Source organism: Seriola dumerili, unplaced genomic scaffold, assembly GCF_002260705.1.
Source record: "Seriola dumerili isolate Sdu_G_001 unplaced genomic scaffold, Sdu_1.0 BDQW01001588.1, whole genome shotgun sequence".
NCBI classification, from domain to species: Eukaryota; Metazoa; Chordata; class Actinopteri; order Carangiformes; family Carangidae; genus Seriola; species Seriola dumerili.
Window position 1 is genome coordinate 160,955 of NW_019175843.1, and position 24,957 is coordinate 185,911.

Here is a 24,957-nt window from a genome sequence, read left to right on the forward strand (position 1 = left end):
TGCTGACGGAGGAGATCGTGAAGGTTCATCAGGAGATTTCAGCAGCCGTTCAGCAGATCGATCCTCTGGCCGAGTACCAACACTTCATCGACGCTTACAGGTCAGATGCTCGCTTCCTCTGTGGTTACCATGATAACGGTCTCTCTGTCACATGCTCCTGGTTACCATGGTGTCTCTCTCTTTCAGGTCTCCGGAGACCCCAGAGCCAAGCGTGGAGTTTGACACATCTCTATTGGAGGAGACGGACAACCTGCCAGCCAATGAGATCCTCTGGAACACGCTGACAGCTGAAAGCCTGCAGGCCATGTGAGCTACTATAAAATTAAACTGTTTCCTGTAGCCTGCCAAAGTAAAAGTCTCTGTCCTATCAAATAAAAGCAAACAGATGCTGAAAATATAAAAAAAGGAAAACTGTCCAGATGTTTCAGAAATGTTTTCCAGATTCACAGGCAAACAGAAAGTCTCACTGTGCTCGTCTTCCAGGTTGTCGTCGGCAACAGAAGAGCTGACGCTGACTCAGCAGAATCTGAGGACGAAGGAGGCGCTGGCCGACGACCTGGACACCAAGATCCAAACGAGTCAGCAGAGCGCTGAGAGGAGGAGCGAGTGAGTCTGAGGTCCACTTCTGTCCACGTCCTCTCTCTCTCTGTGTCGTGACTGTCTGTTAATGTCTCTTGCCCTCAGCTGTGTCCTGCTGCTTAGTCAGAAACTCTCTCTGCTCGAGCTTCGTCACGCTGTCCAATCACTGCGTGGCTCTGAGGCCCGTCTCGCCTCCCAGAAGGCCCTCCTGGATGCCAAGATGGCTGCCGCCACCACCTCCCCTCCCCCACCGCCACCTCCCCCAGCGCTGCCTTACGAGGACGACGCCCGCTCCGTCGGCTCCACGGTAAATATTCAATCATTGATCAAATCAGTGATCTGATCTGAGGTCTGAGATCTGAGATCAAAATAAAAGTGCCTCTGTCTTATAACATTACAACAGCTGGATGGTGTGTGTGTGTGTGTGTGTGTGTGTGTGTGTGTGTGTGTGTGTGTGTGTGTGTGTGTGTATAGGATAAGACGAAGGAGAAGAGCTCTCGCTTCGACACACTGCGACATTCTCTGGCTGGGATGATCCGTTCTCCTAAAGCCATGCTGGGCTCCTCCACCTCGGTGAGACTTCCAGGTGTTTCCAGATGTTAGTGACATGTCAGCAGCTCAGGTCCAGTCAAACATCACCCCCCTTTATAAGCAAATCAGAATAAATAAACCAGTTTTTACCAATTATAGATGATCAGAGTTATGTAATATTTCCACCAATAGAAACTGAGATCACTGATGATGTCATCACAACCTGGCTTTACTGTTGTCCTGCTGTTTGTCTCTTGTCAATAAATTTTCTTGAATTCTTTGTGTCTTTGCCCCCGGCAGCAGTTCTTCGATGTGATCCCGACATCAGAGCGCCCCCTGGCGGAGCAGGAGTGGTATCATGGCGCCATCCCCCGCACTGAGGCTCAGGAGTTACTACGGCAACAGGGAGACTTTCTGGTGAGGGAGAGTCATGGTAAACCGGGCGAGTACGTCCTGTCTGTGTTTTCTGATGACCAGAGACGACACTTCATCATCCAGTTTGCCGATGTATGTATCACTGCCTCGTTAACGTCACATGACCAACAAGGTTCTGAACAGAGACCCTGTTCAGGACTGTGGTCCCAGTGTCCCCCCACCCACCTCTCTCTCTGTGTGTCCCCCACCCCTCTGGTAGAATCAGTACCGTTTTGAAGGGACCGGCTTCTCGACCATCCCTCAGCTCATCGAGCATCATTTCTCCACTAAACAAGTCATCACCAAGAAGTCTGGAGTCGTGCTGCTCAACCCCGTCGTCAAGGCAACCACTCATAAATACACCTCCACACATGAACATGTTACAGTGAGTTAGTGTGTGTGAGATTAGTGATGATGATGAATGTGATGTCATTTCCTGTGTCCAGGACAAGAAGTGGATCCTGAACCATGAGGACGTGGTCCTGGGAGACCTGCTGGGAAAGGTGACCTACAACACACACACACACACACACACACACACACACACACACACACACACACACACACACACACACACACACACACACACACACAATTAACATCTCTCAACTTTCTGTGCCTCCATGTCCCATCATGCCCATGCTGTGTGCTCGTTGCCAGGGTAACTTTGGCGAGGTGTTTAAAGGAACACTGCAGCGCGACAAAACGCCGGTGGCCGTCAAAACGTGTAAAGAAGATTTACCTCCAGAGTTGAAGATCCGCTTCCTGTCTGAGGCCAGGTCTGCATGTCAACAACAACAACAACAACAACACCAAACAACAGCAACGCCAAACAACAACACAAGCAACAACCACAACACCAAGCAACAACACCAACAACAACAAACACCAAGCAACAACACCAAACAGCAACACCAAAACCAAACAACAATAGCAACACCAAACAACAAAACTAACAACAACAAAACCAAACAACAACAATAACAACAGCAAGCAATAAAAACAGCAACAACAAACAACAACAGCAACACCAAACAACAACACCAAGCAACAACAGCAACAACAACACCAAACAGCAACAACAACAACAAACACCAAGCAACAGCAACACCAAACAACAACGCTAACAACAAAAAACAACAAAAACAACAAAACCAAACAATAACAACAGCAACAACAAACAACAACACCAACAACACCAAGCAGCAACACCAAACAACAAAAACACCACCAAAACCAAACAACAACAATAACAACAACAGCAACAACAACAAACAACAACAACACCACCAAAACCAAACAACAACAACACCAAACAATAACAACAGCAACAACAACACCAAACAACAACACTAACAACAAAAAACAACAAAATCAAACAATAACAACAGCAACAACCAAACAACAACACCAACAACACCAAGCAACAACAACAACACCAAACAACAACAAACAACAAAAACACCACCAAAACCAAACAACAAGAATAACAACAACAACACCAAAACCAAACAACAACAACACCAAACAATAACAACAATAACAAGAATTAAAGACCAAAAATGTTTTTAGTAGAAAATGAAGTGAATCAGCAGCAGAAAGACCTGGTTCCTGTCAGACCAGGTTAATATTAATATCAATATTAATATATCAATATATTATTAATAAATAACTAATAAATATAAAGAATATGAAGTTCAAACAAAATATAAAAAAACATAAAAAATGAAAAGCATAATATTTAAACTTTAACATCCAGGTTTGTTTATATAATTGAACTTTCATCATCATGACAACACAGACTGTACGATCTTTCTGATTGGCTGCCTGGAAATGTGTAGCAGCTTTGTGATTGGCTGGTGTCTCATGCTGCCTGTCTGTGATTGGCTGCAGGATCCTGAAACAGTACGACCACCCAAACATCGTGAAGCTGATTGGCGTTTGTACGCAGAGACAGCCGATCTACATCGTCATGGAGCTGGTTCCTGGTGGGTGGAGCTTCACTTACCTTCTGTTGTTGGTTGCTCTTGAAGGTGTGTGTGTGACCCCTCGCTGTGTCTTCAGGTGGAGACTTCCTGTCCTTTCTGAGGAAGAAGAAGGATGAGCTGAAGACAAAGCAGCTGGTTCGCTTCGCCGTCGATGCTGCTGCTGGGATGGCGTACCTGGAAAGCAAGAACTGCATCCACAGGTATCTCACCTCACACCTGTTCACCTGTGTCACTTCACACCTGTTCACCTGTGTCAGTACAGACTGTCCAGCAGAGTCCACTGGTTATAGAAGACTCTTTATATGATGTTACACATGTGGTTTATTATACTTCCTATTGTCACTTCACAATTAAAGCTCTCCATTAGCTTCCCTCTATTGGGCTTTAAATGTGAAGGAGCTGCAGCTTCCTGAAATCAGTTTAACATTCAGAGCTGGTTCAACTGGTGGAGGCCAGTGGTTCAGAATTAACCTGTCTCCGCCTGTCTCTGCCTGTCCCCACCTCTGCCCACCTGTCTCCATCTGTCTCTACCTGTCCTGACCTGTCTCCACCTGTTCCCATCTCTCCCCACCTGTCCCGATCTGTCTCCACCTGTCCCCATCTGTCTCCATCTGTCTCTACCTGTCTCCATCTGTCTCTACCTGTCCCAACCTGTCTCCATCTGTCTCTACATGTCCCCACCTGTCTCCACCTGTCTGTCTCAGGGACCTGGCAGCGAGGAACTGTCTGGTGGGGGAAGGCAGTGTGTTGAAGATCAGTGACTTTGGGATGAGTCGTCAGGAGGATGATGGAGTTTACTCTTCATCTGGACTCAAACAGATTCCCATCAAATGGACCGCACCTGAGGCCCTCAACTATGGTAACACCTGACACACCTGTACCCCACCTGACACACCTGTACTCCACCTCTAACACGTGACACACCTGTAACACCTGGTTATAAACAATATAAGCCAGTTTACTCACTGTTACTCTCCTGTACTGTGATTGGTTGCTGCAGGTCGTTACAGTTCAGAGAGTGACGTGTGGAGCTATGGGATCCTGCTTTGGGAAACCTTCAGTCTGGGGGTGTGTCCTTACCCTGGGATGACCAATCAGCAGGCCCGAGAGCAGGTGGAGAAAGGTAACCACACAGAGAGAATCAGCTGTTCTGTCCAGATTAATGAGGTTTAACAGGTGAACTGTGTTTGTTGTTTGTTTTGTCAGCCATTTTTGCCTTCACCACGTGAATGTCAGTGAATCAAATTTCATCAAAAAAACGTTTCACCTGGTTTTAAGGGTTAAAGTTTGAACGCCCAGATAGCAGGGGGCGCTATAGAGAGACGTGATGTCATCACACTGTTATGTAGTATCATTACACTGGGTGGTGTCATTCTGAACCTACCTGCGCAAACCTGAACCACACTTGGACCTTTGAAGTAATCCGGTAACAAACTGGACTCAGGTCCAGAGTCCCTGATGAGACCTGCACTCCACTTATAAAATGTTATTTCCTCTTTCATTTTCAGAATAAGGGTTTTATGTGACAACATTGTTCTACTTTATAAATAGAAACTGCCCCCATTCCTCTCTCCTGGTTGCTAGGTTACAGAATGGCGTGCCCACAGCGTTGCCCTGATGACGTGTACAAAGTGATGCAGCGCTGCTGGCAGTACAACCCAGAGGACCGACCCAAGTTCTTCGAGCTGCAGCGAGACCTCGCAGCCATCAAAAAGAAGTGATGACATCATCATGTACTCAGCAGCAGAGCGTCATCAGCGAAGACAAGTCACTTTTTTTTTTCAACAAGTGGGCTTGGCCGGTGGGTGGGCGTGGTCAGCAGGCGGAAGTGGTTCAGAAACACATCGTCTTTTTAGAAACAATATGTAAAAAAAAAAAAAAAAGGTTTATTGAAAACACTAAGACAAACACAACAGCGTGATGAACCTGTTAGCATGTACAATCTGAAGCATGACATCACAATTCAGCCATTGTCGATTTTATGATCAAGGTAGAAACATCTTTACATTGCGTCTGAAAAAATGGAGCAAATGGACCTATTAGCTTAATATCAGATATGGTGTGATCACATGAATTCTGTTTTAATCTACATGTTATTCCTGATCAATGTTGATTGTTACATATCGATTAACAGACAAAGGAAGAACTGACGACAAGACGTTAGCATGAGATAAACACCAGACGCTAATCTCTGACTAAAACACTCATACACTCACACCTGACAGGTGTTTCAACGTTTACGTTAAAAACTTTGAGAAAAAAATCTGAAAAAAAAACAAAAAATTCATTTTTCATGTTTCCAACATGTTGAAACACTAAATAAGCTCAAAATGTCAAGAGACTAAAACAGGTTACAGTCAGATGTTAAGCCACACCCCCATCACTACAGTTACCAGGGCAACAGATTGAACACTAAAAATGATTCCACTGCTGAGGACCAATCAGCTGTCAGCACTAACATAAACTGTTTATTTGTTTCTGTTTTTATTTATTATGTTTTTATTCATTTTATTTCTTTTTGTGTTTGTTTGAAAAAGTTAATTTACAAACTGTTTTGGAAGGAAAGTGGACCTTTATTCTGAAAAACCAGCTGTCAGTCATCACACAGACCACGCCCACCCAACTCTTTTTTTCTCTGTTTTTTAAAGTGTGATTCCAGGAAATGTTTCTGACTTATCAGTGGTCTGGTTGTTGTCACATAAAAAAAAAAGTCAACAGTATTTAAAAAAAAAAAAATTAAAAAAAAGACAAAAAAAGTCTTATTTTGAAAATTGAAAAGCAGGAAGAGAATGAATGTAATTTTTAATTCGTCAAAATTTAAAAATGTTATATTTATGTTAATTAACTACAAATAATTAACAGCTCTTATTGTAAATCAGTCGAGAGTCCTGATTGGTCAACATCACTTCCTGGAATGAGTCTAAATGATAATGATGTCAGAGCTACTTACTGTTACTGTAAATAAAGATGTTTTTACAGTTTTTTTTTTTTTTTGTTAAATCATCTTTGAGTTTTTCATTTTTTCTTTTCACTAATTGCGTTTGTCTTTTTTATTTGTTTAAGCTCTTTATAAAAATATTATCGTAGCATTTATTATGAAAATAAAACAACTATGAACACACGGTGACAGTTTCTAACATTTTTATCTTTGGTTTAAAATAAAAACGTTGAACATTATACGAGGTTTATAACTTGTTTATTTTTTAACTTTTGTAAAAACTTTGTTAAATGTTTACCAAATAAAACATTTTACCAAATTAAAAAAAAATGAATTCATCACAACAAACTTGAGTATTTCAGAGTGAAATAATTTAAATCTGATAAATTATTATAAACAAACTTCAACGACACGATCAGTAGATTTTGTTTGCATGTCACTGATGTTTTCACTTTTTCTAATTAAAACTTTTTTTCACGAACTTGGGAGATAAGTAAAAATGAATAAATTTCTAAAAAAAATTAAATAATTTGGAATGAAAATCTTCTGTGTGTCTCCAGCTGGTTTTATTATAAAAGAATATTTATACAAAAATTTTGAGGAAAGTGACGTGACATTGATTAATTTTCCAGCTTTTATTCTGAAATTTTTTTTCTATATGTTGTAAAACGTCCCATAACAACAGAAACCAAATAAACAAACCACCTTTTCTCTTTAAACATTATTTTTATTTTATTAAAACTGTAGACTTCCAAATAAGGTCGGCAGCGTTGCTGGTTTGGGGTGGGGCTTGTAGCCGATTCGTTCGTTGATGAGCTCCGCCCTCGTCACTGCTGTGGAGGAAGATGCTGAAGCTGACGCTCCACCCCCGATGATGTCAACACTGATGACAGATGCCCCGCCCACTCCGCCACCTGACTCCGCTTCCTCTCGCTGACGCTTCCTGGCCTAAAAAAACAGAAAAAAAGTAAGACTTAGCTGACCAGACCAGAAGCTGGTCTCTGATCCTCAGGTGGAGCTGTTGCTCTGGCCTTCACAGGTAAGAACACACCTGAGCTGTTGTTTCATGTGAAGACAGACAGTTATTAATTAGTGTGTTCATAATATGTTAATGAGCGAGTTAATGGTCAGAAAAACTGTCACTAATAGGATGATGAGTTTGGTGTTCACAGAATTGATTAGTGATGACAGTAATGACTTGTATTGACAGTATTGATCGTGTTAGTGATTTTGACCTCGAGCTCCTTCTTGACACTCTCGAACTCCTCGGTGTCATCAATCTTCAGCTCCAGACGAGTTGGTTTCCTCCTCAACATCTTCTGTTTTCTTCTGTTGACGTAGAAACACAAACATCACATCAGAGACAATGACATCATCTGTTCCATTGGCCTTAGAGGACCGGGTTTTACCAAAACCAAAAGATCTGGATCGAAAGGCTCAACCCTCCCGCAGTGCTGTAGTACCAGTACTACTAGAATGTAGTTCTACTAACATTTATGGATTCTTTCTTTTATGGAAAGTACTGAGTCTTTTATGGAAAGTGTTTATTTCATCTTAGTTTCTCAGTCAAACTCTTTATTTCTATTTATATTTGGTGTTGAGTTTTAGAAAGCAATAAACCTGCATTCAAGCACAAACAGACATTTCATTTAGTTCTTATTTAATATTAATCATCTGATTGAGTCCTACTCAGGATAGATTGATAGACAGATACTTTACTTTAATTATCCCCTAGGGGAAATTCATGTAATTATTACACAGAATCATCTTAAATATTAACTCCAATTAATCGGCAGTCAATTTATAAAATCTGTCAGATAAACCCAGCCCTTCTGATTTCTTTTGATTGACTCACTGATTACTGAATCGTAAAATACTGCAGTACACTATACACCATTGCACATGTTTACTCCAGGATACACCAGTACATAGCTGTTTACTCCAGTATACACCAGTATACTCCAATATACTCCAGTACACTCCAGTACACACCAGTACATACCAGTACATACCTGTTTAATCCAGTATACACCAGTACATACCTGTTTAATCCAGTATACACCAGTACATAACTGTTTACTCCAGTATACACCAGTATACTCCAATATACTCCAGTATACACCAGTATACTCCAATATACTCCAGTATACACCAGTACATACCTGTTTAATCCAGTATACACCAGTACATAACTGTTTACTCCAGTATACACCAGTATACTCCAGTATACTCCAGTACACACCACTATGTACCTGTTTACTCCAGTATACACCAGTACATAACTGTTTACTCCAGTATACACCAGTATACTCCAATATACTCCAGTATACACCAGTACATAACTGTTTACTCCAGTATACACCAATATACTCCAGTACACACCACTACGTACCTGTTTACTCCAGTATACACCAGTGAATCGCGGTGCTTCTTCCTGTTTCAGTCTAACAGTAAACGGAAGCTAAGCTAAGCTGCTAACGTCTGTTTAAATGTCTAAACCCGGTAAATTAAACTGGAACTTAAGAACTTTATAACACGGGCTCCGTAGTTGTGATAAAGGTGTGTAACGTTACCTGACAGCTGTGATGTTGTTTTCCCGGGTTTTTTTCTTTTTCTATTTGTGTGCTACCGTTGTATCGACCGGAAAACAACCTTTGACCCGGAAGCAGATGATGTGTTTACATCCAGGTCACGGAATTGAGAGACTCCGACGCCTCGTTTGTCTTCGGCTGTAAGTTTGTAAATGCAAAATATTTCAGCATAAAGTTTATTAACGGACCGTTTCACACCTGCCGTGTGTCTGCTCATGTGTGTGTGACGCAGTGTGACGCTAGATAAGTAGCCGTTTGAATGCTAATATTAATGCTAACATAGTGTGTGTCGCGTTTTCTCGTGTTCTTCCTTTTATCTCCTTTTCTCTGTAACACCAAACTAAACCTTTTTATTCGCACCAAACTCAGGTAAAGAACCGTATGATTTTAGACTGTTAGAACCGAATCCCTTAAAATATTTCAAAATGAAACAGTTTCTGTGTAAATGATTGACATGTGATCATAGAGTCTTAAAGAATAAAACGGCCTCGTCAAGAAAAGTCTTTGAAATGTTTCCTCCACCGACTGTCTGCACTTACACCTTACTTATAAAATATTCTTGGGTTTGTTATTTTATTAAAAATTGTTCCAGACCTCTGATGTTATGTAAAATTCATACATGATCATACAAGATATTTATGTTATGTTATTATGCCATAATCAAAATCATTTTATTTTTAAACCCCTGCTATATTGGTAAAAAATCTGATTTAATTTTATGTTTTTTCTTATTATTTTTTATACAGAAATGAGCTTGTTTTTTGTTTTCTTTTTTATTAGTATTTTTAACCTGTGAAAAGTAAAAACTAAATTTATTTTGTATTTATTATGAAATAATTTTCTGCTGTGACCTTTTTCCCAGCAGCCTCTGGGTGCCACAGCAGCAGTACAAGAAGAAGAAGAAGAAGAGAGTGTGTGAAAATGTCCGACGAAGAGGACGCGGTTCCAGCCGTGAAGAAGAGTCGTGTTTTCTATGGAAGCCTCGAGGAGAAAGAACGGGAACGTCTGAGCTCAGAGATGGCAAGCAGCGCAATGTCAGGAAGTGATGCGGTGAAGGCGGGGATAGAGGCGGGTAACATCAACATCTCCTCAGGTGGGTCACCTGTTATAAACTGTTGTGGTTTTACTTTATGTACACTATTGTAGTGCTACTAATCGTGGGTTACTAACTTAATCACTGTTATACATAAATACACGGAGACGAGGATGCAGCACAAGTCCGATCTTTACGGGCGGGCGAATCACACTACTACAGGCCAGACCAGTGTATTACAGAACTCAGTAGTGGTGACAGTCTAACACAATCGAGCACCGAGTACTCGATCCAATATACCACATCCCTCTTTTCCAACTGAGATGTGGCCTACTAATCAGTTACTTCAAGAGTAGATTCTTTACTTAACCATTAACGTCATGGCATCAACATCGAACAAGTGTTTTCTACTTGCATACTTCAATGATTAATAAAGCATGTTTTCAAATGATAAATGGCTCTCATAAAACAACATAAATCATGTTCCTTTCTGCATTCTGTTGGTTGAAACGTAAACATTTTTCTAACATTCAACATTCTTAAAACACTTCAGGTTGAACACACCTTATACTCTTTACTTCTCTTTTTTTTCTTTTTTTATGCCTTTTAAACACACCTGAAAGATCACATGAAAGGTTAGTCATTGTATCTGGCAGGGCGTCTGACGCTCCTTGTGTAGCATATGAGTGTACTGCCCGTAGTCACAGGAGGAGGGTCGTGTGGTGGCAGGTCATGTGGTGGTGAGCCCACTGACACAGGCGTTTGTGAGGGTTGTATCTCTGAGTCAAAATGTTCATCACTGTCCGGGTCTCTGAATAGGCTCGGATGTATCTTCCTCAGATGTCACCTGTTCCTTCTTTGCGTCCTCTCAGCCGGTGTCTGCACAGTGTAGGAGCGTGGTTCATCTCGCTGTCGGATGACAACTGCAGGCTCCCGCCCGCACCGCATTGCCTTCTTCAGCGCATGTTTTACAGTCTTTATGGCTCTTTCAGCCATGCCATTTGAAGAGGGAAAACCTGGGCTGGAGTGTGTGAGTTTGATCTCCCATGAAGCTGCGAATGACTTCATCTCATAGCTGGCAAATGGGACGTGGTCACTCACTATCTCCCTAGGAATCCCGTGCCTGGCAAACACAGACTTCATTTTCTGGATCACAGTATGAGCTGTTTTGTCAGATATGTTAAGCACTTCAGGATATTTGGTCAGGTAATCAACTAACAACAGGTATGACTGACCGTGTAGCTCGAAGATGTCTGCTCCGACTTTCATCCATGGCAGTTCTGGAACCTGATGTGGTATGAGTGGCTCAGCCTGCTGTTTGGGCTGTAGCTGCTGGCACTGCACGCATTTTTCCACCATCGCCTCTATATCTTGTGCCATGCCAGGCCAGTAGAGGGATTTTCTTGCTTTGGCTTTTGTGCGCTGCACTCCTTGGTGTGCAAGATGCAGCTTCTCTAAAATCGTGCTCTTGAAGCTCTGAGGTATGACGATTTTGTTTCCGACCAATACAATGTCATTCTACATGCTTATTATGTCCTTCACTGCCCAGTAGGCGTGTAGTTTCCTGTCCAGACTTTTCTTTTTCATGGGCCAGCCGTTCTTATGCTTCTCACACACAGCTTGTAGCACGCTATCTGCTGCCGTTGCCTTTTTTAGTTGGCTGAGTGCTTCCTCACTCAAGGCATCTGTGGCCTCTAAGGCATACACAACTTTCTCATCACAGGGGTTTTCATCAATATTGTCACCTTCTCTGCTTGCCGTGGCGCGTGAGAGTGTGTCGGCAATGTACATGTGCTTGCCTGGTGTGTATGTTACGTTAAGATCATACCTCTGCAGTTGTAAAAGCATACCTTGCAGCCACGCGGGTGCTTTGCTCAGCGGCTTGCGCATGATGACCTCCAGAGGCTTATGATCGGACTGGACAGTTACTGGCCTGCCGTAGACATACTGGTGGAATCTCTTAGCAGCGAACACTCTTTCGCAACTCTTTCTCTATCTGTGCGTACCTCTTTTCTGTGTCTGTGAGCGCTCGTGAGGCATAGCACACTGGGCGGCCATCCTGCATCAGACAGGCTCCCAGTCCATCTTTTGAGGAATCAGCTTGTAGAGTGAGAGGCTGCTTGTGATCATAGTACCTCAGCACTGGGGCTTGTGTGAGAGTGGTCTTCAGTGTCTGTAGTGCTGAGCTGTGGTGCGGGTACCACTGCCACGCTACATCTTTCTTGAGCAGTTGTCTGAGGGGTGCCGTGAGAGAGGCTTCATTTGGTATGTATTGCGCCGGGAATTTTGTCATTCCCAGCAGACGTTGGAGACTTTGTTTGTCTTCTGGGGTTGGCATGTTGACAATCGCTTTGATCTTTGTGTCATCAGCTCTCTGTCCTGCTGCCGTGATGACGTGTCCCATGTACTTTACAGTATCAACTTTGAACTGGATCTTGTCTTTGTTAAACTTCACATGTGCATCGCCGAAGGTCTCACAGTTCTTTTGTTGGAACACTTCTCTGGCCGATCTGATCCCAAATGGAAGTAGGAGGAAGCGGAACCAGCCCCACGGCGTGTTGAAGGTGCATAGCTCATCTAGCTTGATCTGCCAGTATCCATCCTTCTCATCTAGGATGGAGAAGATGAATTTACCTGCTAGCCTGCTGCGCATGTCTTCCGGTGTAGGAATGGAGTAGTGTTGATGCTTGACTGCCTCATTCAGGTTGCAAGGATCCAAACATACCCTTAGCTCACCGTTCTTTTTCTTTGTGGCAACAAGACTGTTCACCCATTCCGTAGGTTCATTGACAGGCATTATGACATTCCTGTTCTGTAAGTCTTTGAGTGTCTCTCTCAGTGAGTCCATGATGGAGAGTGGTACGTTCCTGCATGCGTGAATCACAGGAGTGATGCTGGGGTCAATGTGTATGTGATGAACTCCAGGAAACTCGCCCAATCCTGTGAAGACCTCTGCATACCTCTGTAGTAGCTCCTCTTTGGTGGCTGGAGGTTGTGCTGGCTGCGGTGACCTCGCTGCAAGCGCCTCGACTCTTCTCACCAGCTGCAGCTCTTCACATGCATCACCACCCAGAATTGGCCTGTCAGCTCGGCAAGACACATGAAAGTCCAGTATAGCCTTATGCTTAGCCGTCCGGCATTCGAGAGATGCAACGCCATCTGTGGGTAGACGTGCTCCACCAAAAGCAATCAGCACAGTCTTTGTGGGCCGTAGCCGAATTGGACCTGGCAGCTGTCGGAACATGTGCATGGGAAGCACATTTGTGTCCAGTTTGAATTTGATTGCTACGCCTCTAACTGTGGCTGTTTCATGCCATACAGTGTCTCTAGCTTGGTGAGCTGTTTTGTTTTTGTTTCCACTTCCAATCATGCCTATATACAAGGAATCAATTTCACTTTCTAAATTTTGTACCTTCTTTGTCTTGTAGTTGCCGTTGCCGTTTTTTTCAGTGCTTGATTTACATACCTTAGAAAAATGGTTGTTTTTACCACATTTGTGGCACACTGCAGCATAAGCTGGGCATTGACGTGGCTCATGTTTATTTCCACATTTGTGGCAGAGAGTTGTTGTTACATGCCTCTTGCTGCTCATTTTGTTCTTGTTCCAGTTGCCCGCGCGGGTTTGTCCTGTTGCTTTCCTTAATGCATCCACTGCGGTGTCTTGGACAACATGTGACGTCTGCATCGCTTGTATCTGTGACTTAGCGAGCTCGGCTGATCTACATGTCTCTATAGCCCTGCGCAAAGTGAGCGCATTATCACGTAACAGTCTCTTTCAAACGGGCATCGTTTATGCTAAACACTAATTTATCCCTTATCATGTCATCTTCATGTCTGCCAAACTCACAGTCTTTGCTCTTTTGGCGTAGCTCTGTGATGAATCTGTCCACCGATATTCCTGCTGACATCATGTGCGACCAGAACTGATGGCGTTCGAAAACGACGTTCTTTCGCGGGCTGCGGTAGTCCGTGAAGGCTCCCCTTCTGGGATGATGGTGAGTGTATTATACACTTCCAGCGCCTCCTCGCCAATGGTGTGAAGCAGAATGGCTATTTTAACCACTCTTCCTTATTCAACGCACCTGATGCAGTCATATACAGCTGGAACCGCTGCTCCCATCTTCTCCAGTTTTCAGCGACATTCCCGGTCAGTAGCAGCGGTGGTGGCGGCTTGAACTGTTCCATATTTGCGCGCGCTAGCACTTGTTAGCTGCCTGTTCATTTTTAACTTATTAAAACACCGTCCTCAAATTATTCCGTAACTCCGTCTTCTGACACCATGTTGTGGTTTTACTTTATGTACACTTAGGGGTGGGCGATATGACGATATTAGATCGTGAAGGATTACAACGTGAAGACGATCTTTCAAACTGCAGAGATCGTGGGATCGTCTAGGGCACATTCTATAAATTGCAGTTCTATGCTGATGCACCGACGCACCAGACGCATTGACGTCGTCAACCTGACCGACCAATCATAGCGAATTACAGGCAGTGACGCGCTTTCCTACCCGCCTCCTTGTTTGTGTGTGTAGCGGTAGCACATGGAGAGCGATGGCTGAAAGCCAAACGGATTTGGTCGCTAAGAAAAATTCCACCTCCATTATATGGAATTGGTTTGGATTTTCCGCAACTGATCAAGCGCAAGCAAATGTAATCTGCAAAGTTTGCACAGAAACCGTTCGCACGTCGGGTGGTAACACGACGAACCTGTTTAATCACCTGAAGAGGAAGCACTAAAGCACTAGCAACTGCTGCACTAAAAGAGATAACCACAGTCACTTTAGTTTGTATTTTTGCGTTTCAATAAGCTATTTAGTGTTTTGATAAATAAATCCTGTTTAAATGACTGTCAGTAATGTCTTTGATTGATATTTTACTTTCTGTTACTTTTGCAAGAGTGCACTTCATTAGGATGTTGTTGTTGTTTACGTTAAACTTTACGTTGTTTGCACATGCAGGCAAAACTGCGACTATTTGAAATAAAATCTGTTAAGAAAGGTTCTTTGGTCTAAATTGTCTGTTTTTCTTTTTCCAATTTAAGATCGTGATAAAATCGAAATCATGATTTTATTTTTAAAAAATCGTGATATGATATTTTTGCCATATCGCCCGACCCTAATCACTGTTATACATAAATACACGGAGACGAGGATGCAGCACAAGTCCGATCTTTACGGGTGGGCGAATCACACTAGTACAGGCCAGACCAGTGTATTACAGAACTCAGTAGTGGTGACAGTCTAACACAATCGAGCACCGAGTACTCGATCCAATATACCACATAAACTGTTATAAACTATAGGTGTTTTTTTTTTTTTTTTTTTTTTTTTTTTTTTTTTTTTTTACTTGTGTGGTGGAAATGAGACTATTTCCCATGATGCCATGCAGGAGAGACTCTGGAGATGGAGGAGCGGGTCAGCGAGCGGCAGCAGGAAGCGCTCGCTGAGTTCGAGCGGCGGCGGCGAGCACGACAGATCACCGTCTCCACCGATGACGCAGAGGTGAAGGCCGGTCTCCGGGCGCTTGGAGAGCCAATCACGTTGTTCGGAGAGGGACCAGCTGACCGCCGGGAGAGGTGGGAAAATAAGACTTTTTTAGTTTAAACTTGACTTACATGTTTCAGTGAATTAGTTTTAAATAAAACATTGTTTCAGTTTATTTGAAGAGTAACAGGAAAAAACAGGACCTTTGGTCTTAATCAGATTTTACTGAAGATTCAGACGTTGGAAGAAAACTAAATGAAAATGAATCTACATCAGTTCAGTCCAAAACAAACATCACAACATCAGTCTGTGGTTCAGAGTGGACACAGTTTTAAAGTCAGGTACATTCGCAGTTTTAATGTGTTGGTATCAGGAAATAATCTATATAACTGCCTATGTCATTAACTAAAGAAATGCAGATATCACAGGTAATTTTCCTTAAATTAAACTAATTAATTTTGAAATAAAGTTTTTCTGATGTTTGTGTTCAGGCTGCGAAGTGTCTTGTCTGTGGTCGGTCCAGACGCTCTGAAGAAGTCCAGGAAAGATGAAGAGAGAGCTAAGAGATCACAGGACGAGGTAAGTACACAGAAATACACATTGAAATACACATTGAAATACACTCAAGTACACACAGAAATACACTGAAGTACACAAGAATGAAATAAAGAAAAAGATCACTGGATTGAACAAAACTGTAAAAATGTAACCTTTTCTTTCTGACCAATCACAGTGCCAGCAGACGTGGTACCACGAGGGCTCCATTTCCCTGCGGGACGCCCGGCTCTGGTTGGCCAAATACTCTCTGCCACGGTGAGTCAGCAACAAACTGACTAATCAGAGACAGAGGAGGACCAGAAGCATTTCTCAGTCGTGTTGATATAATCATTTCCACATCAAACACCATCAGTTAGATGTCCACACACCTCACTACCTGTTTACCTGTCCATCAGCTCACCTGATGATCAGTTCCTCTGATTCCCTGTCTGACCTCTGAGTATTTCGCTGTTCTGAGACTCTGCTGCCTGCTAACAATCCCACAATGCAACACTCCACAGTTTATAAATGAGAAAGTGAGCAGCTGACAGTGATGACACTAAATGATGATGACCAGTAACTGTGTGTGAAAGCTGAATGTCCCTCTGACCATTGAGTGATAAACACATGTAGCGAGAGAAGATTGTAACAAACTGAACAAGAGTCCTAAATCCCGGAGGGATCTGATTGGCTGTGACTCAAAAGCTCCTGCTGTGATTGATCTGTCAGGGCGATGAGACGTCTGGAGGCTGCACGTGCTCAGAGGGATGTTGCTGAGGCAACCAGGACGATCCGGCAACAGGAGCTGCACAAGAGCCTGAGGGTGAGACGGATTTAATTTCATTAAAGCACAAATCAATAAATAAGATGAAGTCATCAAAGGGTATTATTTCGTATTAATGAGTTTCTATTATTAATAATATTAATTATATTTATTAAGGATTTAAAAGAGATGGTTTTAATCAACATTTCGATCGGCTCTTCAGAATCTGAACAACTTCTGCAGTCAGATCGGTGATGATCGACCAATCAGTTTCTGCCACTTCAGCCCCGACTCCAAAATGCTGGCCACTGCCTCCTGGTAACAAGCCACACCCACTGTTAGCATTAGCAGGAGCACACAAAGAGTTAGCATAGACACACACAGGGACAGCATTTGTTTTTACTACATGTTTACATCATGATGAAGCTAATGCTAACATGCTAACCCCTCCCCCCGACAGGAGTGGTCTGTGTAAGCTGTGGTCTGTCCCTGACTGTAACCTGATCCGAACACTCAGAGGTGGGCAGAGCTTCTCATTTTCTATGAATAACATGTAATTCAGTCATTTCTGAATTCACTGTCAAGATAACTTTATAGCTGTATATGGGGGGGGGGGTTCTCAGCAGCACAGACAGGGAGACTGGTCAGACTTGACTTCAACTTTCATTACCAGTCTCTGACTGTCCCTGTCCCAGGCTAAGTCCAGACCTGACCCACATAGACCACATACAGTTGTGCTTGTAAGTTCACATATCCTGGCAGAAATTGTGAAATATTGGCCATTTTTTGGAAAACATGACTGATCATGCAGAAAACTTTTCTTTCATTTGGGATAGTGGTCAGGTGAAGCCATTTGTTACCACATAATTTTGTTTGACCTTTCTAAATCATAATGATAACTGAAACCACCAGAATGGCCCTGATCAAAAGTTTACATACGTTTGAATGTTTGGCCTGATAATATACACACAAGTTGACACACAGTTTTAAATGGCTATTAAGGGTAAAAGTTTCCACACCTGTTACCTGTTTGCTTCTAATTAGTGTCCGTGTAGAGACAGTCAATGAGTTTTCTTAGCTTTTGAGAGACACCTGCACATTTCACCCAGGGCTGCACTGACTTTGCTGGAAACTGAGTCATGGGGAAAGCAACTGTGAACGGACCTGCGAGAACAGGTAGTTGAACTTTATAAGTCAGGAAAAGGATATAAAAGATATCCAAAGATTTGAGAAAGTCAATCAGTCGTGTTCAAACTCTGATAAAGAAGTGGAAAAATTAGGGCTTCTGTTGATACCAAGCCATGGTCATGTAGACCAACAAAGATTTCAGCCACAGCTGCCAGGAAAATTGTTCGGGATGCAAAGAAAAACCCACAAGCAACTTCACTGACATACAGGCTTCTCTGTGGATACAAGATGCACAATAAGGAGGTAGTTGAAGAAAAATGGGCTGCACGGTCGAGTTGCCAGAAGAAAGCCGTTACTATGCCAATGTCATAAAACAGCCCCCTCACAATATGCCAAAAAACACCTAGACAAGCCTCAGAAGTTCTGGAACAAAGTCATTCGGAGTGATGAAACCAAAATGGAACTTTATGGTCACAACCATAAACGCTATGTTTGGAGAGGAGTCAACAAGGCCTGTGATGAAAAGTACACCATCCCTACTGTGAAGCATGGAGGTGAATCTCTGATGTTTGGGGGGGGGTGAGCTACAGTGGCACAGGGAATTTAGTCAAAATTGATGGCAAGATGAATGCAGCATGTTATCAGAAAGTATTGGAGGACAATTTGCATTCACCAGCCCGGAAGTTGCGCATGCGACACACTTCCAACATGACAGTGATCAGAAACATGAGGCCAAGTCGAGCCTTCAGTGGCTACAGCAGAAAAAAGAAGGTTCTGGATTGGCAACCTCATCCTGACCTCAGCATCATTGAGCCACTTTGAGATCTCAAATGTGCAGTTCATGCAAGACAGCACAAGAATTTACAGGACCTGGAGGCTTTTTTCCAAGAAGAATGGGAAACTTTACCACCTGAGAAAATAAAGGGCCTCATCCACAACTACCTCAAAAAACTACAAGCCGTCGTTGATGCTAAAGGAGAAAATACACAGTATTAAGAACTATGGGTGTGCAAACTTATGAACAGGGACCATCTCAGTATTTTCTTTATTGTTATGTTTTGTTTACTGATATTCTGTGATGCCTCATAGTTGTATTTGAATCCCGTTAAAAGTAAAAGAAATGTGTTTTGTCTGATCACTCATGTTTTCTTTAAAGAATGGTACACATCTTACAAATTCTGCCAGGGTATGTAAACTTAAGAGCACAACTGTTGACCTGAAGAGGACAGTTCACACACACTTCCTCACACATCACATATCATCATATTGATATATACATATATTTTCTAGTTGTACAATAATAATTTTGATCAGTCACTGTAGATCATGTCTCATTTCCTCAGTTTCTGTTGATTACGAACCATTTAAATATTAAAATATATTTAATGTCAGTTTTCTCAAATGTAAAGAATCAGAAATTCATTTAATTTGATTTCAATGTGAACACGCCCTTTATAACTGAGACTCCACCCCTGTCTGTCCCTGCTCTCTGATTGGCTGAAGGACACAACACCAACGTGGGTGCAGTTGTCTTCCGCCCACAGGCCGGAGTCTATCTCGACCAATCGGATGTCAGCTTGGCATCGTGTGCAGCTGATGGGTCTGTGAAGCTGTGGAACCTAAAGAGGTAAGAGAGAAGGATGTGAAGAAGGGATAACACGAGGAAACACAGAGAGGGAAGGGAGGAGGGAAGGAAGGGAGGAGACAAGGAACCAAGGAGAGGAGGAAGGGAGGAAGGAAGGGAGGGAACAAGGAGACATGGAGGTAAGGAAGGGGGATAAAAGGGAGGGAGGAGACATGGAGGGAAGAAAGTGAGGAGAGAAGGAGGGAAAGAAGGGAGGAGGGGAAGAAGGAAGGGAGGGAACAAGGAGACATGGAGGGAAGGAAGGGAGGGACTGAGAGGGAAGGGATGGAGGAGACAAGGAGGGAAGGGAGGAAGGAGACAGGAGGAAACAAGGAATGAGGGGGTGAGGAGTCAAGGGCAGAGACGAGGAGGGAGGAATCGAGGACCTGAACTTCCTGGTTTTATAAGGTCGTCCTATAACAGTCATTCATTCCTGTACATCTCTGGTTGCCGTAGCGACGAGCCAGTGGCGGACATCGAGGGTCACAGTGAGCGAGTGTCTCGGGTGTCCTGGCATCCATCTGGAAGGTTCCTGGGAACAACCTGGTAAACTGTACTAATACACACTCTGAGTATTTGTACACAGTAACTGTGATGTTTGTGTATACTAATACACAGTCTGAGTATTTGTATATGTGTGTGTGTGTGTGTGTGTGTGTATGTAGTTATGACAACTCGTGGCGTCTGTGGGACCTGGAGGTTCAGGAGGAAATCCTCCATCAGGAAGGTCACAGCAAAGGAGTCCACGATCTTCACTTCCACCCCGACGGGTCGCTGGCTGCTACTGGGTAACGTGCTACACTGTACTACACTGTACTACACAGTACTACACAGAACCACACAGTACTATACTGTACTACACTGTACTACACTGTACTACACTGTACTACACAGTACTACACAGAACCACACAGTACTATACTGTACTACACTGGACTACACAGTACTACACAGTACTACACAGAACCACACAGTACTATACTGTACTACACTGGACTACACTGTGCTACATACTGTACTAGACTGGATTACACTGGACTACTACACTGTGCTACAGTCTGTACTCTCTGGCTTTTGTCCAATCAGAGGGCTGGATGCGTTCGGCAGGGTGTGGGACCTTCGGACTGGACGCTGTGTTGTTTTCCTGGAGGGACACCTGAAGGAGATCTACAGTCTGCACTTCTCCCCCAACGGGTCAGCCAATCAGAGACGAGCACACTAAAAACATAGCCAATCAGAGGAGAGCGGTTTAGTGTAAACTGAAAATAAATTTTACAATAAAATTTATCAAATAAAAAAACAAACATGAGATCAGATGTTTTTGTAATTTTACACTTTTATTTGTTGAAGTGCATTCTAAATTTTAAGAAATATTTGTTTGTGGTTCTCTGTTCTCTCAGGTATCACCTGGCGACAGGAAGTGGTGATAACACCTGTAAGGTTTGGGAGCTGAGAAACAGGAAGTGTCTGTACACAGTGCCGGCCCACCAGAACCTGCTCTCTGCTGTCCGGTTCCAACGTAAAAAGACACCTTTTATTTTTGAACATTAAAATTATTTTTAAAGTCATTGTTATATTTGATGAATTTCTTTGCTCTGTCTGTCTTCTTGGTCAGTTTTTTTTATCTTTCTTCTTTTTTTAAACTTTTTTTCCTCCATTTAAATAAAAAAATTGTGTCTTTATTTCCTATCGCTGACCTGACTTCCTGTCTTTTGTTTCTAGCTACAGACGGTCACTTCCTGTTGACTGGAGCGTACGACAACACGGCGAAGGTCTGGAGTCACCCTGGCTGGACGCCGCTGAAAACGCTTGCTGGACATGAGGGGAAGGTAAGAACACAGGGCTCTGATTGGTCCATTTGGATGCTGCTGCTGATTGGTGGAGACGGCTCGGGTATGTTAATGTGTCGTCTTTTTGTTTCCAGGTGATGGGTGTAGACGTGTCACCTGACGGGAAACTGATCGCAACCAGCTCCTATGACCGAACCTTCAAACTCTGGCTGTCTGAGTGATGTCATCAGTGATGTCATGATGATGTCACAGCATCAGCCAAAAATTAGACAATTTTTTTTCCCGGATAATAGAGAAGTCACAAATGTTTGTGTTGTTGTTTTTTAATGAAATAAAAGTTTACATTTTTGAATTATGTCTGATTGTTTTGTCTGATTCTTTGAGTCATTGGTTGTAAGTATTACAAACAGAAAAACCTGGTTATTAATGGTAATAAAAAATCTTTTAATAAACAAATAAACTATGTAATTCACTGATATTTATTATTGTACCATGACATGTTTTACATTTACTGTATGATTTGTGACTGTTTCATGATTTACTATACTATGACTTTTTTATACCTTTATACCTTACTATGACATCTTATGACATGGTGATTTTATGACTTTTTACAATTTCATTTACATAACTTTTCATGCCTTGCTATACTACAATGATTTTATGACTTTATATACAATTTTATTTACATGACTTTTCATGATTTATTATACTATGGTTTTATGACTTTTGAAGCCTTACTATAATATGACATTTTCATGCCTTTCTATACTGTGACGATTTCACAACTTTTTATACAGTTTCATTTTCATGAATTTTTTTGACTTATAATCAGAATCAGATATACTTCATTAATTCCCTGCTCCACACACATATTCCACACATACAAATATAATAAAAATGTAACCCCCGATATTCAAATGTAAAAGAAAATAATAATAATAATAATAATAATAATATACCCTGTCAGAAATAAACGTTATATGCATAGTTATTATTATTTACATGTCATTTACAGTAGGCAGTGAAATTTGTCTTAAACTGTCCAGGGATCAATCAATTGACTGATCGATTCTCAGAGGGAAGAGTTGAACAGATTGATGGCCACAGGCAGGAAAGATTTCCTGTGGCGTTCTGTAGCGCAATGTGGGGGAATGAGTCTCTGGCTGAACTTGCTCCTGTGGCAACGGTGTGAAGAGTTGTCCAGTACTGTCCTTATCTTGGACAACATTCTCCTCTCTGACACTTCTGTCAGAGATTCCAGCGCCCCTCCAACAATGTGGCTGGCCTTGTGGATGAGTTTATTAAGTCTGTTGGCGTCCTTCACCGTCAGTGCTCCCCAACCACACAACAGCATAGAGGATGGCACTGGCCACCACACATCCTCAGCATTGTCCGGCAGATGTTGAAGGACCTCAGCTTTCTCAGAAAGAAGAGACAGCTCTGGCCCTTCCTGTTTTTAGGGCAGTCAAATATGACTTTTATGCCGTACTATACGATGATGTGTTATGCCTTACTATACTATAACTTTTTAAATTTCTTTTATGCCTTATTGTAGAATAACTTTTTCATAACTTTTTATGCTTTACTATACTGACTTTTCATGCCTTACTACACAATGTTGTTTTTATGACTTACTATGCTGTGACTTTTTTATGACGTTTTATGCCTCAGTATGACTATCTAAATTACTTTTATGCCTTATTGTACAATTACTTTTTCATTACTTTTTATGCTTTACTATAATGACTTTTTAAGACTTTTTATGCCTTACTATACTACGTCGTTTTTATGATTTACTGTGCTATGACTTTTTTATGACTTTTTATGTCTCACTATGACTTTTTTAAATTTCATTTATGCCTTACTGTATGATGATGTTTTTATGATTTTGTGGCTTAATATATTGTAACTTTTTATGACTTACTATTCTATGTCATTTTTATGCATTACTATATTATGAGTTTTTAAATAACTTCCATGCCTTATTGTACAATTACTTTTTTATGACTTTTTATGCCTTAATATACTATATCATTTTTATGATTTTTTATGCCTTACTATATCATGACTTTTTATGACTTTTCATGTCTTACTATACTATGACCTTTGAATATCTTTTATTCCTTATTTACAATTACTTTTTCATGACTTTTTATGCCTTACTATAATATAATGTTTTATGACTTGCTATGCTGTGAGTTTTTTTACTTTTTATGCCTTACTATACTATGACTTTTTTGCCTTATTATACTATGAGGTTTTTATTACTATTTTTGCCTTACGATACGATGACTATATAATGATTTTGTGACTTTAATACGTTACTATTATATGACTATTTTATGACTTTTTATGCCTTTCTTTACTATGAATTTTGATGCCTTTTTATGCCTTATTATACAATGACGTTTTTTTGACTTTTTATACCTTACTATACTGTGACTTTTTTTTTACTTTTTATGTCTTACTATCCTATGACATTTTGTGCCTTATTATATTATGACGTATTTATGACTTTTTATGTCTTGCTATACTATGACATTTTGTGCCTTACTATACTATGACTTTTTATGCCTTACTATACTATGACTTTTTTGTTACTTTTATGCCTTACATATGACTTTTTATGCCTCATTATAGTATGACCTTTTATACCTTACTATACTATAATGTTTTTATGACTTTTATCCCTTAAAATAATATGACTTTTATATGACTTTTTATACCTTACTATACTATGGCCTTTTATGCCTTACTGTACTATAATGTTTTTTGTGACTTTTTATGCCTTACTATACAATGTCGTTTTTATAATTTTTTATACCTTACTATACTATGGCCTTTTATGCCTTCCTGTACTATAATGTTTTTTGTGATTTTTTATGCCTTACTATACTATGCCATTTTTATCACTTTTTATGCCTTACTATTCTATTATGTTTTTATGTCTTTTATACCGTACTAAACTATGAGTTTTTAATGAGTTTTCATGCCTTGCTGTACTATGACGTTTTTATTATTATTCATGCCTTACTATACTATGCCATTTTTATCACTTTTTATGCCTTACTATTCTATTATGTTTTTATGTCTTTTATACCGTACTAAACTATGAGTTTTTAATGAGTTTTCATGCCTTGCTGTACTATGACGTTTTTATTATTATTCATGCCTTACTATACTATGCCATTTTTATCACTTTTTATGCCTTACTATTCTATTATGTTTTTATGTCTTTTATACCGTACTAAACTATGAGTTTTTAATGAGTTTTCATGCCTTGCTGTACTATGACGTTTTTATTATTATTCATGCCTTACTATACTATGCCATTTTTATCACTTTTTATGCCTTACTATTCTATTATGTTTTTATGACTTTTATCCCTTAAAATAATATGACTTTTATATGACTTTTTATTCCTTACTATACTATGACTTTTTTGACTTTTCATTCCTTAATATACTATGAATTATTATGACTTTTTAATACCTTACTACACTATGACTTTTTAACCTTACTAAACTATGAGTTTTTAATGAGTTTTCATGCC

At 41.1% G+C, this 24,957-nt stretch overlaps 3 protein-coding genes across 6 annotated transcripts in view; 2 read left to right on the forward strand and 1 right to left on the reverse strand.

The window, feature by feature from the left end:
• Window positions 1-5,408, forward strand: part of LOC111238741 (tyrosine-protein kinase Fer-like) — a 7,326-nt gene extending 1,918 nt beyond the window's left edge. Inside the window, exons 6-19 of one of the 2 annotated variants that reach the window (XM_022768405.1) lie at window positions 1-100; window positions 187-306; window positions 484-606; window positions 685-886; window positions 1,054-1,152; window positions 1,411-1,617; window positions 1,745-1,867; window positions 1,971-2,027; window positions 2,185-2,303; window positions 3,418-3,512; window positions 3,589-3,712; window positions 4,217-4,371; window positions 4,513-4,635; window positions 5,097-5,408. The exon at window positions 1-100 is cut by the window's left edge and continues 38 nt beyond it. In XM_022768405.1, coding sequence (XP_022624126.1) covers window positions 1-100; window positions 187-306; window positions 484-606; window positions 685-886; window positions 1,054-1,152; window positions 1,411-1,617; window positions 1,745-1,867; window positions 1,971-2,027; window positions 2,185-2,303; window positions 3,418-3,512; window positions 3,589-3,712; window positions 4,217-4,371; window positions 4,513-4,635; window positions 5,097-5,233 — 1,784 coding nt within the window. In that variant the 3' untranslated portion in view covers window positions 5,234-5,408. The remainder of the gene's footprint in view (window positions 101-186; window positions 307-483; window positions 607-684; window positions 887-1,053; window positions 1,153-1,410; window positions 1,618-1,744; window positions 1,868-1,970; window positions 2,028-2,184; window positions 2,304-3,417; window positions 3,513-3,588; window positions 3,713-4,216; window positions 4,372-4,512; window positions 4,636-5,096) is intronic. The other variant, XM_022768406.1, reaches the window with a different exon arrangement.
• Window positions 5,409-6,743: 1,335 nt separating this feature from the next.
• cdc26 (cell division cycle 26) lies at window positions 6,744-9,122 on the reverse strand. 2 transcript variants are annotated; one of them, XM_022768410.1, is made up of 3 exons: window positions 8,843-8,967; window positions 7,686-7,779; window positions 6,744-7,398 (listed from the first exon to the last, which is right to left on the reverse strand). In XM_022768410.1, exons 2-3 carry the CDS (start codon window positions 7,764-7,766, stop codon window positions 7,186-7,188), a joined length of 294 nt encoding a protein of 97 aa, XP_022624131.1. In that variant the 5' UTR covers window positions 7,767-7,779; window positions 8,843-8,967; the 3' UTR covers window positions 6,744-7,185. The 2 variants fall into 2 exon arrangements, with proteins under 2 accessions (XP_022624131.1, XP_022624130.1); XM_022768409.1 differs by lacking the exon at window positions 8,843-8,967 and adding an exon at window positions 9,024-9,122 and having other exon boundaries at window positions 6,753-7,398.
• prpf4 (pre-mRNA processing factor 4) lies at window positions 9,101-21,691 on the forward strand. 2 transcript variants are annotated; one of them, XM_022768407.1, is made up of 15 exons: window positions 9,101-9,181; window positions 9,904-10,134; window positions 15,465-15,651; window positions 16,051-16,138; window positions 16,293-16,372; window positions 16,826-16,919; window positions 17,083-17,177; window positions 17,320-17,378; window positions 19,491-19,614; window positions 20,068-20,157; window positions 20,277-20,399; window positions 20,698-20,805; window positions 21,012-21,130; window positions 21,334-21,440; window positions 21,536-21,691. In XM_022768407.1, the coding sequence occupies exons 2-15, from the start codon at window positions 9,963-9,965 to the stop codon at window positions 21,620-21,622; spliced, it is 1,533 nt and encodes a 510-aa protein (XP_022624128.1). In that variant the 5' UTR covers window positions 9,101-9,181; window positions 9,904-9,962; the 3' UTR covers window positions 21,623-21,691. The 2 variants fall into 2 exon arrangements, with proteins under 2 accessions (XP_022624128.1, XP_022624129.1); XM_022768408.1 differs by having other exon boundaries at window positions 9,133-9,181; window positions 9,907-10,134.
• The last annotated feature ends 3,266 nt before the right edge of the window (window positions 21,692-24,957 follow it).

Coding starts and splice junctions, on each gene's coding strand:
- cdc26 (XM_022768410.1), bottom strand. CDS start 7,766: ATGTTGAGGAGGAAACCAACTCGTCTGGAGCTGAAGATTGATGACACC. Junction 7,399..7,685: donor GTGTCAAGAAGGAGCTCGAG/GTCAAAATCACT, acceptor CTGTTTTTTTAG/GCCAGGAAGCGTCAGCGAGA.
- prpf4 (XM_022768407.1), top strand. CDS start 9,963: ATGTCCGACGAAGAGGACGCGGTTCCAGCCGTGAAGAAGAGTCGTGTT. Junction 17,379..19,490: donor CCTGATCCGAACACTCAGAG/GTGGGCAGAGCT, acceptor GATTGGCTGAAG/GACACAACACCAACGTGGGT. Junction 20,158..20,276: donor AGGTTCCTGGGAACAACCTG/GTAAACTGTACT, acceptor GTGTGTATGTAG/TTATGACAACTCGTGGCGTC.